Here is a 14,374-nt window from a genome sequence, read left to right as displayed (position 1 = left end):
TGGCAGTCTAAAGATCTACAAAAACATGTTGCCTTGAATGTGTTTGTTTAATAAAATTAGATATAAATTAATATAGTACCAAATTCAATATATTCAAAGATTGTCAGTTTGGGATAGGACATGGAAATTGAAATTTATTCTGCTTTGGAGTTTACATAAGTGATTAAGCCTGACAGTTCGGAATATGAAATATATTTTAATTTTAAATACTGAACCAAAACCTGCTCAGACCAGGTGACATTCCTATCATTTTTAAGATAGATCATGTTTAAGACCTAAGTTAAGATGTGCGTTAAATGTTTTTTCTATCAGATTAAAAGAGATGGAGTACTAAGTACTATCACAAGCTTTCTTGTTTACAATGCAATAGAGCTGCTTCATGTCACCAGAAGTTTTGTTACCTCGTTCTTAATTGCAGACAATCGACAGCAATATGGAGCGGCACATACTGTACCTGGACATTTAGTCTATTTTGTGATGTAAATTGGAGGTTTTACATGAAAATGTGTGTTGAAGTTACCCTTTAAGAAGGTCTGTAGACTAAGAGAAAAGTGCACCCAGGTTAAAAAAATCCCAATTAAACTGCATTTCAACTGCCTATGCAATTAACTGGATCCAAGCACATTTCAAGCATATACTGTACAATACTAAATCATTCTGAATAAAAAAACCCAAAATACATACTTTTTAGATTGTGTTGTGCGTGCTTTTTGAATGCGTGCAGACAACAGAATTAAAGTGATTAATGAAGTTAAGATATACACCCAATTTTATATTCCCTTCATTTTGAAGAACTAAAAGATTGTACTACTGTAATATGATATCAACCACTTGAAAAGTAAAATGACGAATTTAGCAAGTAACAGGAAAAAGATACACAGACGATACCACAGAATTTTAAACCCAGAATGACTGTTGTTTAATCCTAAAAAAAATGACATGATTGACAACATAACCCGGCTCAGAATATTTCTGGAAAACAAACTAAAAATAAAAATAAATGTTCATGTTTTACACATCCCCCCATATTAGGGAATAATTTACTTATCAATGTTTGCATAGCAGTTTGGACATTTGCAAAGCCAATGACACTATTTCTACAACACATATTATTGGTTGCGACACTGTGAATGTGCCACACAAAAGCTACAGAGATGTTTTCTAAAACCCAACCACAAACATGCTGTGCCACAGAAGGTAAATTATTCCCTGAGAAATTAAATCCTGGCCTGAAGATCTGATATTTCTATGTCAGAAAAGAGTGTGGTTTGTGTTTTTTTTTAAAAAAAGCTCAAGTTTATGACCGCAATCTTTCCAAAATAAGAACAAAGGTAGCAATGTTAATACAGAAGTAAACAATGGCACATATTGGATATCTACTAAAAAACAAAAGAGTGATCTTTAAAGGGCAAACTGTCAACTTCCTTACAAAGTTAAATAAATTACTACCATACGTTACATAAAAATTTAATAGTATATACAGTTATAGTTATTAGATGAACACCTATATTTGAAATGGAGATTTGACAGGATTACCATGTTGACTCAGCAGGCTTTGTGTGAATTGAGTCTGTTCAAATGTACAATTTGCCACATTTTCCAGTTGCTTCTTCCCTTCTAAGAAATGCAGAACAAAGCCCTGTCTCAATGCACTATTGACTTACCCACGCACAGCGAAAAAGTACACACTGGATCGTGAGCCAGTTTTAAAACCTAGGCTACTCTTCTCCACACCAGGGCATTACCCAGCAGTAAATGTTGTGAATTTTGTAGCAAACAAGTTTGCCTCGGATTGTTTCACTACTCACTAGTGTATTCGTAGTTTAGGAGTCACCCCTCCAGGTAGATCCCACAGTGAATAAAGGCTGTAAATCAAAACATATTTTAACATCATACTAACTGTAAACTACTAACACCAATAGTCATAGTAATTCAGTATTAGGCAGTCTGAATGAAGATTAACGTTCTTGTCCAGTTTTCGTGAATCTCACAGTTTGCTTAATTACCATATCTAAAGGAAAGGGGACCTATTAACATCAATGCCAGACTTCTAAGGTAGAAAAAACACCATGGTACTTTTTTCTTTTTGTTTGAAAAGTAAATGCGATGACAAAGGACATGACAGAATTGGCTTTTTCTTTTTAACATTTGCTAAAAAATCATTTTCTGATTCAGCAAGAACTGCAATTATACATATGACTTTGTCTGACTATATTAATCGCATATTAATACATGCATGAAAAAGATTCTGTAGTCATGATCTTCTCTCAGTTCTCCTGTGAAATTACACACGGACAGGATTCTGTCAACACAAGGTAACATAAGAAATGAAAGATGTGGCTAATGTTGTCATCTTATTAGTGATAAAGACTGAAATGCCAGATAAAAGCATATTTAATAAACCGAAAATACAATGTACACATGATTGCAGGTAAAAGGGTCAACCATACTGTATTTTATAGTGTTTCAACAATTACCGTTTACAAAATTACACCATCCTTTGGAATGATATGAAGAAAAAGGGTATTACACCAATGAAGCAGTTTTTAATTCCATCTCAGAAGAAAGCTTTTAAAATGTGAGCTTGGTGGGGAGAATGATGTTTAGTCTTATGTCTTATGTAGACACTGAGCCATGACAATCAACATGTCTTTTTATCTGTTGGAAAAGAGTAGAATGAAAAACTACAAATCTAATAAAAAATTAATTTAATTTAGATCATGCTTTCCCGATGAAATTGAATTTACATTTCTAGCCAATGGGACTAAAAGTGGTGAAACGGTGCAACAAGGTACAAGATATGTGCACGGTGCCACCTAGTTAACACCTCTGAGGCCCCGAAAACATTCAATAAATTTGTTTAGGAAAAGCATCACACTACTGACAAAGCAGAAACACACACAGTGCTTTGTTACACAGAACCAGAAAGAGAACTGGAAATTGTGGCAAAACCCCTACACGCTTTTAAAATACCATGTAACAACGAGTGCCCTGTTCTGTATCATTACACTGTACAGATATATAATCTCTCTAAAAGGCTCTGCAAGACAACATAGATTCAACTATATACAAGCTTTACAAGAAGGTAACAGCTTCTAGCTAAAACACTGGTTATTAATAAAACGACAGCTGTGAGAGAGTTGAGACTGGCTGAGACTTAAGAAATCTTTCATGACATCTTTGTCTTGCTTTTTCTTTTGATATACAAGCTAGAGGAAAAAGTTATCCGGGCAGGCAATGGAATTTCACCTTGCAACAGCATTCATTTGATGGCCACAAAAAAAAAGTGCAAATTGCCTGGAGTATTCATTGGTTACAGCCCTGTGTAGATAACGACACCAGGCTACCTTTTATTTAAATTCTTTGCCTGGAACCTGCCACACCGGTTTATTTCAGGAAAAAAGCCTGTTAGGTTTTCACATCTGTTAAAAGCAGCTTAAAATGCGATTCTGCAAACAATGCAGGGTAGATTTCTCCCCTTTAAGTTAAGCAAATTTTCTGATGAACAAATCCTTTATGCAATCAATTTACTGAATAAATGTATTGACTTAACTCAATTGCTACTGACTGAACGAAAGGAATAGAACGCCAACAGGGATATTATAACTTAAAGATGCTGGGCTGACCATTTGGAAAAACCTAAGAACTGGGTACCCAGCTGGATTTTCACCCAATTGTGAATTGTGGTTACCGTGACTGTGAATAATAATCCCTCCCAAAAGATATGAGAGCAATTGCATGTGTTTTGAAACCCTTTAAAAATGAAGCTCCTGGTTAGATGACACCCAGCTCGTTTTTTTTTAAAAAAGCACAAAAGTGTGCTGGATTTTCTAGGAAATATGAGATGACAGAACTAGCAGAAGGTCAGACCAGCAAGTACAAGCCTCTCACAGCTGTGCTGCGTAAACAACTGGAGCATCTACTAGCTATTCTGGGCATCCCCTTTCCCCGTGTTCTTTGCATCATTCAGTCTTTATTCATTTTGCATAAGTTAATAATCACAACAAAATATATCCCTTGTTCTCCTTATGCTTCCCTTACATTTTAAAACATTAATAGTGGTTTCTTACAAAATAAGAAAAAGGAAAATTACAAGTATTGTTGGTCGCTGCTTTGTAAACAATCAAATTTAAAAGCTCTCTTCACTAGGCTAAATATGACCATGATCTCTGTCATTTGCTTAACAAATTCAAACGGTGAAGGTTTTTCTACAGAATCCTTGCTGCTAAAGATAAGAACACACATAATGATGTTTAATTACATTACATTAAAATGCAGAACAAAATGGTTCACTTTAAATCCTTCATGACCAGTGAGAGGACTTCCTGTATTTACACTTCAGTTCAAACACCAATGAGGGAAGCACGAGTGTTTCTACCTGTTCATTTTCAAACAATGGTTCATACACACATTAATGTCAGCTGGATTGAGATGCAGCTCTCTGGGCGAAAGGAGCCGATTCTCTCTGATATCACATACAACAAGGCCAGAACTGTACTACCCCAGGATAAAGTGCAACGGACAAAACACAGTAGATGAGGCCAGGTCACCTTATAGATCTTAATCCATTGATACCAAATCCCTGCTCATATCAGTGCTGATAAGAGCCAAATAAAAGGAATAATCGATTCTGGCTAAAAAACAATAACCCCTCTTAAAAAACATCCATAACTCTTTTTTTCCCTCAGTGTCTCTCCTATGCTATGCCCCACACTATCTAAAATCTATCACCTGTGTGGAAAGCATGAACATGTTTACATCACCAGGCCTCCATCTTGGCAGATCAGTGATGGCGTGTATCATGACGTCAGATCGAGAACTTTTCAGCCAAACATCAGCAAAGGAATGCCAGTTAGGTATATATGTGGTCTGGAGAGAGCTGTGCTTTGTCCGAAATGATGCTTCGCACTTTTGTTTATGAATTCAAGAGTAAACAGTGGTAATGTAAGGTGGTTTATTGTATCAGTAACTTACCAGGGCTGTTGTAAAACAAAAAGACAACAGCATAGCCTTAGAAGAATTGGAAAAAAAAGAACACTGAAATACGATGTGACATCATCAGTTCGATATCACCAATACTGAACAAGGTCACCCCAACACGCTTCCGTTCAAGCTTGACGGAGCCTCCAGAACTGTCCACTGGAGCGGTCTAATGTTTCAGTTCCCACAGTTCCTCTCCAGCACGCAGCAGAATCACACTCCTCTTCCTTGGAGGAAATGCCTTGCTTTGAATAGCCCACCCTGATTTCTCTTTCAAATTATGCATCAGACAAGCAACTCTGTACACAGTCTATCCATATCTGAGCACTCTGGCTGTCTTGTGCACAGAAGTTGTAAACCCTTTTTGTCGTCTTCAGCTGCAAAAAGAAAAAAAAAACATACAGTCACGTCCGAGAGTGTCAAAACGGGGAGCTTAATTGTATTGCGTTAACAGATTTAACAACATTGTAAGGTTATACATTTTGATTTGCAAAATTGATCTAGAGTGACAGCCCTACAGGCTTTGCTGAACATTTAAAAGCATCAGTGGCTTAAGACTGTAGCAACAAGAGCGATTTACACCATTGAAGTCAAGACCCTATTTAATGAAGCCGTTAGAGGTCAGATTGGATGAAATTCCCCTGAGTCCCAAGGACTCCAGTCTATTCTGATTTTTACCCCTCTGCAGAGCTTAACTGAATATTAAGTGATAAATTAACTTGCTTAACTAAATGTTTGGTTTTATTTCCGGCTTTTAATAAAATAGCAGAAAACTTAAAATCTTAGTATCCAACCAGCTGCAGAGCCGAAAAACAATTTCAAAAGGTGGAATTAAGTCAACTCTCAAGTTCAACTTAAGCTGGAATCAGGAGCAGAGGACACAGAAAGTGGTACAAACCCATGAGTGAGAAACTCTTATATGGGCTCACCAGGTCAAAGGAGTGAGTGCCACACGTCTGCCTACCCACGCCTATCCAAAGCTGTCTAGGTCAGTGAAGGAGATACACACACCATTTGGTGCAGATTTTATAGAACAGAAAAAATATTTTTTGCAAATATTGGACTGTCAACCAATCAACCTTGACAGATGCCCCCCTGAAGTTCATAATTTCCTGTATGTTCTTAACCTTGATATAGCTCAGCAGTAAAACCAGACCGATTGTATTATGATTAAAAAACGTCCAACAGTGTGTAAGACCAGACAGACTTCCATTCTGTTGATTAATAAAGAAGAGAATCTGGTAACTTGAGAAAGAGAGAAGACAAACTATCCTTTGAGAATGCAGACTCACATCAAAGAAGGCTTTTTCGTCCACGTTCTTGGGGGCTCCCATGGCTGGGTTCCCAGGGGTGACAGACTCCACTTCAGCAAGATCAATCACTCCCTTGCACTCCTTATCTTGCCGGTTTTCATAGTATCTTAGCTGGAATGCAAAGCAAGAGTATAAGGGTTCATGTAGGCTGTTCATGTATGCTTGAATGCTCTGATACTGTACGATTCAGAAGTGTTGAAGTGCTGGAGGCTAAAACAGTTCAGAGTTCCAGTGGTGTCAAGCTGGTGTCTGCTGTTCATCAGCTTAACCTTAGTCTGGTGTACCTGATGCTTTGTTTTGTCCAACACAAACCAGCGAGGCCTCCAAGGCTTCAGTAAAGCACCCTTCTTGTAGAGTGTTCCCTCAAAGGATCTAGAAAGGAGAGAAAGAGTCAAAGAGGCATTCACACATCAGTAAGCATATGGGGGGGCAAAAACCTTTTTCGCAACAATCTTACTCACTAAATCATTTAATCAAAAAATGCCTGTACAAGCCTTCCATCAAATGGGTTAAAAAAAAATATACTGTATGTGCTCCTTAGTGCAAGCAGCAAGCTATGTAACTATATGCTCTATCTAGTGTGAATCACAGAAATCATAGAAATGTGTCCAGTAGTAGAAACTTTAACATACATTAACTTATAAGAAGTTACGATAAGACAAGTGATAGTTATGATACAACAGATACGTTATGATTATAAGACAGGGGAACCTCTATTATTCAACTTATCAATATGATTAACAAAAACCAAACTTAATTTATTAGTAGTTCAGGTGGGTAATTTTTCAATTTTATCTAGTTTTAATTTATTAGGCAGACACTGTGTAATATGTCAGTGTACACCATTCTCATTCTTCTTCAGTACCTATTTGGTAACTGGGCCACATTTAACATAACAATAAAAGCATGTAAGGCAGTCAATTGAAGTAGTTTGCAAAGCTTTCCTGATGAATGATTATGCTTCACAGAGAACAAGTTCATTTTTTTTTCCTTAGGCCCAAAGCAAAGTTTTGTGCATTGTTGGTGAATATTGGTACAATTTTACCTGCAACATTCCATTCTGACGCAACATTGGGCAATTCTGCAGCTCATTGCTCTAGAGTTTAAACCCTAATTTATGAGAAGTTGTCTTTCACAATGAATATACACATGTACAGAAGAGATCTACCTGCATGTTTTAAATCTATTAGTTTGGCCGCTGCACTTTGGCCTAAGTCTGGCAAAACATTCAGAAAACTTAAGCACTGCCAAATGCCTGGCAATAAAAACTGTAGCAAACCAGAATTGGAAAAATATGTACAGCAGTCCATTTGACTTTTTCTACAAACTTTAATTTTCACAAATGTTATTTTTTCTACAATATTTGCCTTCTTCGGGCCAATACAGGGGCTAAGAAAGGCTCCAGACCCCCTGCGACCCGGAATTGGATGAAGTGGTCAGAAAATGGATGGATGGATGAATTTGCCTCCAAAACCATCTTCGGTGATATCAGCTGCCCTCTTCAAGATGACTTCAGAGGAAAGTAAAACTCAAAAGCTCTACAGTAAACTGAAATTTGCTGAAACTGAAGTCCTGTGATATTCAGCTCTTCGGACCATTGCAGCGCGCCCCCCCTCACCTGTGCTCGCTCTCTGTGGTCTGGAACTGGCTGTACAGAGTGCTCGTGCTGGGCCGTCCCCCCACCATGCTCCCGGAGGGGGTGGAGGTGGCACTGCTTTCGCTGTCTAGAGACAGGTTGATGGACGAGCCCACCCTGCTCTCCTGGAGGTAGACCCCCTGTGATCGCCGGTGATGACTCAGGTTGGACGACATCAGTAGAGAGGTGGAGAGGGTCTGTTAGTAGGACAAAAGGGGGAGAAATAAGACCCTGCTGTGGAAACAAACCAGCCAGGAGTATTTTGTTAAAGTTGGCCTCAATACACAAAGTGGAGGAAAGAGAAAACCGCAACGGTAACTGCCTGAGCTGATTAGTCCCGGCAGTATGTTCAGATTGTCATTAAATAAAGTGAATAACATGACCTCTGGTCTAAAACCCAAAGGAAGTTGGTATTCTATATTGCAATTTAATCTGTATATTTAATATGTTTCCATGAATAAATAATAATAATAATTTCAGCAACATTTAAAAAACATTGATGCTGCAAGATGCTTGTGTTCGACTTACCCTGCTTTCAAGCTTGCTGTCTGTTCGCTGTGTGGCCTTGATCTTATCCCAAGTATCTTTCCACTTCTCTGACACCTGACCTAGTTCCACCTCTAGAGACTGGAGTTCCTATTTAACCAGTAAAGAAAAAAGTCAGAACTGAGGAAAACACACTTCGTTTCCACACGACTGTGTACTTGACATGAATACTTGCTTACAAGCTTATAATAATTATAGGCAGTCCAGAGTGTGCAAGAATGTAGCCTGTGCCATCTCTTCAGCAGAGTGAGAAGGGATCTTTAATGACACACAAGTCAGACAGCGCCATCTATTGGTCCTGCGACCTGATTTTCCTTGGGTTTTACAGCTAAGCTCTGACAAGACCTGTTTAAGCTTCAAAGGTCTAATGAAATCAGGCTTCAAGGTGGCACTGCTGCTTCTCAGGCATGGTGGCCCAGGAGCTATGCAACATCAGATTGTGTCATCAGCACTATACAATGTATATTTATCCAAGACAAAAACTGAATGCATTTATTATTCCAAAGGATTACACAATGTTTAACATACAGGAATGGATGATGTGTGCCAGGAACTATGTGCTAACAGCCCCAATACACAGCAGTTCAGGTGGAATAGCTAAAATGAGCTGGAACTTAAGGTAGATTGTGCAAGCCCAGAGTGGAATTTAAGCAGAATACCAGAGTTCACACCCACTACAAACAATACCATGGCATCTTTAAAGACAGAGTAGTCAAGACCTCAGTGGTAACACTGATGAAGATGTAAAGTTCTTAATGTTAACTAATAGTTAAGCTATAATTTAGTTACACTGATGTTAACACCACTACAGGGCAATGTTCCCATAAGAACATTTTCTAGACGTTTCCATTTTCCATTTTTGAAGTTTCCATTTTCTAACAGTTTCATGCACTTCAGGGTCACGGGGAGCTGGAGTCTATATTGGCATGTAATGGGCGCAAGGTGGGGTATACCCCAGTCCATCCCAGGGCACACACAGATACACACTGACACCAGGGTCAATTTCCCCACAAGCCAATTAATCTACCAGTATGTCTTTGGGCTGTGGGTGGAAACTGCACCCAGAGGAAACCCACACAAATGCTGGGAGAACATACAGTACAAACTCCATGCAGATAACACACCAGGTCTAGATGCTAATCCAGGGCCCCTGTGCTGTGACGCAGCAATGCTAACCACTGCTCCACCGCACCATCCAATGAAGGAACATGTAGAGATGTATTCCACATGAAAAAGTAACAAGAAAGAAAAATGCATGTCCTTCTTTGAACATGTGGGGGAACTGGAAAGAATATGGCAGGAATATGGCAATAAAGGACAACAGAAAGAGAATGTGAAAATGTGTTCTCTCTTTGTTCTTCTTATCTTTATATTCCTGTGCTCTTCCCTCACTCCCTTACACACCCAAGGAAGGTGCCACTGCCACAAAATTTTATTTTACTTTCTCTTTAATTTTCCTCCCCTTGTTCCTTTGCAGCTCACACGCTGATGCAGCTCTGCACTCTAGCCTATTAAAATACAGGACTGGTAAGGGCAACTATGAAACACAAATCTCGAGTGACTGGGGGAAAAAAAGGACTCGCAAATTAATAGATAAGACACCTGGTGAAAACTTTACAGCTTTTACTTTAGCATTAACAAAATGTTCTAAGATAAGCATTCTTCATCGAAATGCAAGTACAGTACATAAATGAAGGACTTGATCATCTTTGTTGAATGATGGTCCACTGGTTTTGGTCTTTGGCCTTTATTTTCCCACTTCATAGAAAAAAGATACTTCTGATGGAGGAAATGTTTCAATAATAATTATTTAATAAATTAGTATCTTGTAGTTGAAAATGTAAAACAAAGAATCCAACTGTTTTTTTCCCATAGTCTACAGTATGTGGTAATTATAACTCAGACAATCCAGGAACTGTTAAGATGGTGTATAAAACCGATTTGATGTTTTTAACCCAATTATTATAAGGAAGCAGAAAAAATACTGCATTCCTTCCAGACAGTGATTTTTTAAAACAAGTTATAATTATTAACCAAGCTCATGTGAAATAGGACTGTGCCTTCTCTCCAGCTAATCCTATAACACATTAGTTTCTGTAGTTTGGCTGGATCTGCGCCTGTGGCTGGAAGGTTGCCGGTTCGTATCCTGCGGCTGGCAGAGGAATCCTATTCCGTTGGGCCCCTGATCAAGGCCTTTAACCCCAACTGCTCCAGGGGCACTGTATAAATGGCTGACCCTGTGCTCTGACCCCAAGCTTCTCTCCCTGTCTGTGTGTCTCATGGAGAGCAAGTTGTGGTATGCGAAAAGACAAATTCCTAATACAAGAAATTGTATACGGCCAGTAAAGTGATCTTATCTTACTTTTAATTTATGAAGTTAGTGAAAATCCTTAGGGACCCTGATGTGGTTACCATTGTGAACACTGGAATAACAAATTGCAAATAATGCTTTGAACAAAAGGGCAAACATAAACCTGAACTAGACAAATCTCCTTCTACCTATGTCTAATAATAACCAAGAAAGTCCATTTTAACAGCTCAAATCCCTGTTAAAATCTCTAAAGAACTATTGTCCTTACTTTGCAAGATTAGTTACATGCACCAAAGTGGATGCCAAAATAAAGAACATAAAATGTACTACCTGACTGCAAAAGCACAACAGTTGTCTTGGGAGGTGATATAATAGTAAAAGAATTCTTGGAAGAAGCTGGAAGTGCTGGGTTTTAAATGGCCAAACTTTTAGCAAATATGTTTTTTAAAAACATGTATGGAACTAAGGGGCAATATTACAGAACAGACATGTAAATTTACACATGGGCCGAAAGGTCAAATACATTTATTTTTTCATCACGTCTTTATTGATATTTGGTTGTCTTGTGGTAAAACTGTACTGGTTCAGCCAGTGAAATAGTGTATTGAAGTATTTTACACATTTTCACAGAACTGTAACAAGATGAATACTAGTATTTTATTACTAATGTTACTGTACTTTAATTGTATTAAGCATACAAAAAACAAGCATAGAAAAAGTTGTTTTTCCCCTTTTCTTTTACCAGAGAGCTGCACATTACTAACATCTGAAAGGCCACAAACTCTTATTTCAGATCTACTAAAGGTGCTTTATTTCCTATTGGACATAAAAAGCCACACCTAAGCACACTGAAAGTGATAAATTATATGTGCAAATTTATCTACTGCAGCTGGCAATCATTCGATCCTAAAAACAAAAAAGTTAAGCTGGTTATGGTATTTGTGCCAAAGCTGGTATGGGGAGGCCCTGACAGTAGAAGGGTCCTGTCTTTGTCTCTTCCAAAGAAGGAAGGGTGAAGTCACCCCAGTAGCTGCCTGGCTCTTCACATCCATGAACTGAAGAAGTTATGGGACGGCACATATGCAGTAACACTAATAGTGTATGTTAACGGGAACTTAACACATTAATACACATCATGTGATCCTGAAAATCTCTGGCACTCCAAGACAGATTGCAACTGAAGAACAAAACAATACTATTACAGCACGCACCTGCAAGAGTTTAGTGATGGCATCTGGCTCCACTTTGCTCCTGTTATCATAGCACGGCCAGATGATCTTGCGCTGTGACTTGGCAGCTGTGGTGTCCTGACGTTCGCCTTCCTCAGTCTGCTCCTGCCGTCCCTGTACCAGCTCCCAGTCGTACGAAGGGCCTTCTGACAGGGTTTCTTCCTTGTAGAAATCCCAGACCTTCAGGTTGGAGATGTAACTGTATGGCTTCAACACCTGGCAAAAAGCCAAACAGAGCTTCTTTCCTTCTGCAGTGCACTACAGGAACACATGGTGGCGCCACAAGCACATTGTAATAAGCGATCTGCTCATAAACACAAAGTCTCACCTCTCCATCCTCTGGGGCAAACATGTAGTTAAAGAAGATGGGAGTTTTCTTGTTCAGTCGATCAATGTAGTCCCAGACTGACTTGTACACTTGCTGGCTTTTTCTTTCACCTTTCTCCTCATACATTACACCTGTGGAAGTTTTTGATACACGTGATTCGATGCTATAGATCCTCTATCAGAAAGCATTACTCCAAATCTGTGGTGTTAGTGGCTATGCAGCTACACTGACCTTTTCTTTTTTTAAGACCACTTCAATTTTAAAGCTGCTACAAAATAAAGTCACACACAAACTAGTGGAATGCAACTGTTTAAGCAAAGTGCTTCGATTTCTCTTTCACATCTGCTCGTGTCTTGAAACTTGCATTCACGGTCATTGTTAAGAACTTTCAGAACCCACATTCAGAAGGTCACAGATGTGCCCTTGTGGTTGTCAGACAAACGTCTCTTGAGTCTGCTGAAGAAACCTTGTTCTCCAAATCTTGAAACAATACAAGCGCATATACAGTACGCAGTACGTGACATTTTCCTCACAGCTGTGATGTCAAGCAGACAGTCAGCTCAAGGACACATTCCTAAAGGCAAGCTGATATCCTGAGGTCACTGAAGGGTGATTTTAATTTTTAAGTTTGCAACTTTTCAGGATGTGAGAACCGAAAAAAAACAAAAACAATTACAGGTGCAACACTTCAAAATTCAGACAATACAAAGTGACAGAGAATGGTGTGTTTCAGAATCTACAGTACGTAATCACTAAGTAATGACTGGATGGCAACATTTACCATACGTGGCTAAAATTATTTCTTGACAAAGCTTAAACGTGAATGCAGTTATCCATAAAAAAGCCAACATTTAACTGATAGATTAGACTGACAATTGTTATTCAGTCACAGAAGAAACGTTATGTAACTACCAAAAGAATGTGTTATTCAATACAACAAACTTGGAAAGAGTTCAAAACAAGTCAAAAGATTAGCATTTTGGCACCCCTATTCATACATCTGGATAAAGAGTTAATTATAAAGTAGCATATGTAGGTCAGGTAACAGTGTGTGACTCATTCAAATCACAGACAAGTTTATTACTGTATTTCACATAAAACATTCATCTACAATAAAGCAATGCTGTACTACATTTTCTGCAATGTCATACTGATAAGACAACTTAAACACCATGGCTGAACTGGATATTTCAGGTTTTCATTGTTATCTGGGAAGCTCACCAAGCTCGATCCTTTCATAATCTGAATCAAGCAAGAAGGTCCTGAAGCGGTTAGAGACATAGTGGTAGGCAAGGAACTTCAGGTAGTACTGGCTAAACTCAAACTCCATTGGAAACTGAAGATGAATCTGAAAGGAGGAGAAAAAAAGGTGGTTACCAGCGTTTTAATGCCATTGCTTTCTTATTTTCACAAACCTAACTCTTAAGGTGAGTTTAAGAGTTGCTCATATCTGGCCGTGTTCCAGTATGCACACTTGTGGTCTTGTGCCCTTCCTATGCACGTTCCCACTCTCAGGTCTGCAAGGGTTTAGAGTGTCCCATTTCCAATCTGGAAATTTCTAATGAAATCTTATTTTCTAATTATTATTTCATAGTTTCTAAGTGCTCACGAGTGCGGCCAATGAGCCCTTAATCCCCCCTTCTCTGAAGTCGGCATCAGAGCAGACCTTGCTGAAGGGAATTACCCCCAACTGCTTTCAGAATGGTTTCCTTTTCTAACCTATGAAAACAGAAAGAAGTTGCCATGAAGAATAAAAAAAATCATGTGCAAATCTGACTTTTTTTTACAGTTTTAAAATATTTATAATATTTTATGTAAAAAATAACTAGGGTACTTTAGATTCAAAGGAACAAGCAATAGGTGTATTCCATGCTGAAAAGAGAAGAAAGAAAACACAATGTTTCGGCCATGGAGCCTTCTTCAGGTGTGAGAAAGACAGGGCAGTAAACAAAGGTAATGTAGTATAATATAGAATAAACCTATTGCTTGTTCCTTTGCAGCCTACGCATGCTGATGCAGCTACCCACCTGA

At 38.6% G+C, this 14,374-nt stretch overlaps 1 protein-coding gene across 5 annotated transcripts in view; it reads right to left on the bottom strand.

Moving 5' to 3' along the window:
* Positions 1 to 894: 894 nt before the first annotated feature.
* sbf1 (SET binding factor 1) overlaps positions 895 to 14,374 on the bottom strand; it is a 103,162-nt gene continuing 89,682 nt past the window's right edge. For all 5 annotated transcript variants that reach the window (XM_088923131.1, XM_088923130.1, XM_088923132.1 and 2 more), the window contains 8 exons: positions 13,565 to 13,691; positions 12,344 to 12,474; positions 11,998 to 12,231; positions 8,458 to 8,565; positions 7,912 to 8,126; positions 6,578 to 6,665; positions 6,273 to 6,404; positions 895 to 5,357 (listed from right to left, as the gene is read on the bottom strand). In XM_088923131.1, coding sequence (XP_088779257.1) covers positions 5,259 to 5,357; positions 6,273 to 6,404; positions 6,578 to 6,665; positions 7,912 to 8,126; positions 8,458 to 8,565; positions 11,998 to 12,231; positions 12,344 to 12,474; positions 13,565 to 13,691 — 1,134 coding nt within the window. In that variant the 3' untranslated portion in view covers positions 895 to 5,258. The remainder of the gene's footprint in view (positions 5,358 to 6,272; positions 6,405 to 6,577; positions 6,666 to 7,911; positions 8,127 to 8,457; positions 8,566 to 11,997; positions 12,232 to 12,343; positions 12,475 to 13,564; positions 13,692 to 14,374) is intronic.

The sequence above is a fragment of the Atractosteus spatula genome, chromosome 8 (assembly GCF_055471065.1).
Source record: "Atractosteus spatula isolate fAtrSpa1 chromosome 8, fAtrSpa1.hap1, whole genome shotgun sequence".
Taxonomy (NCBI): Eukaryota; Metazoa; Chordata; class Actinopteri; order Semionotiformes; family Lepisosteidae; genus Atractosteus; species Atractosteus spatula.
The sequence above is the reverse complement of the archived record's forward strand: the minus strand, read 5'-3'. Positions and strand labels throughout refer to the sequence as shown.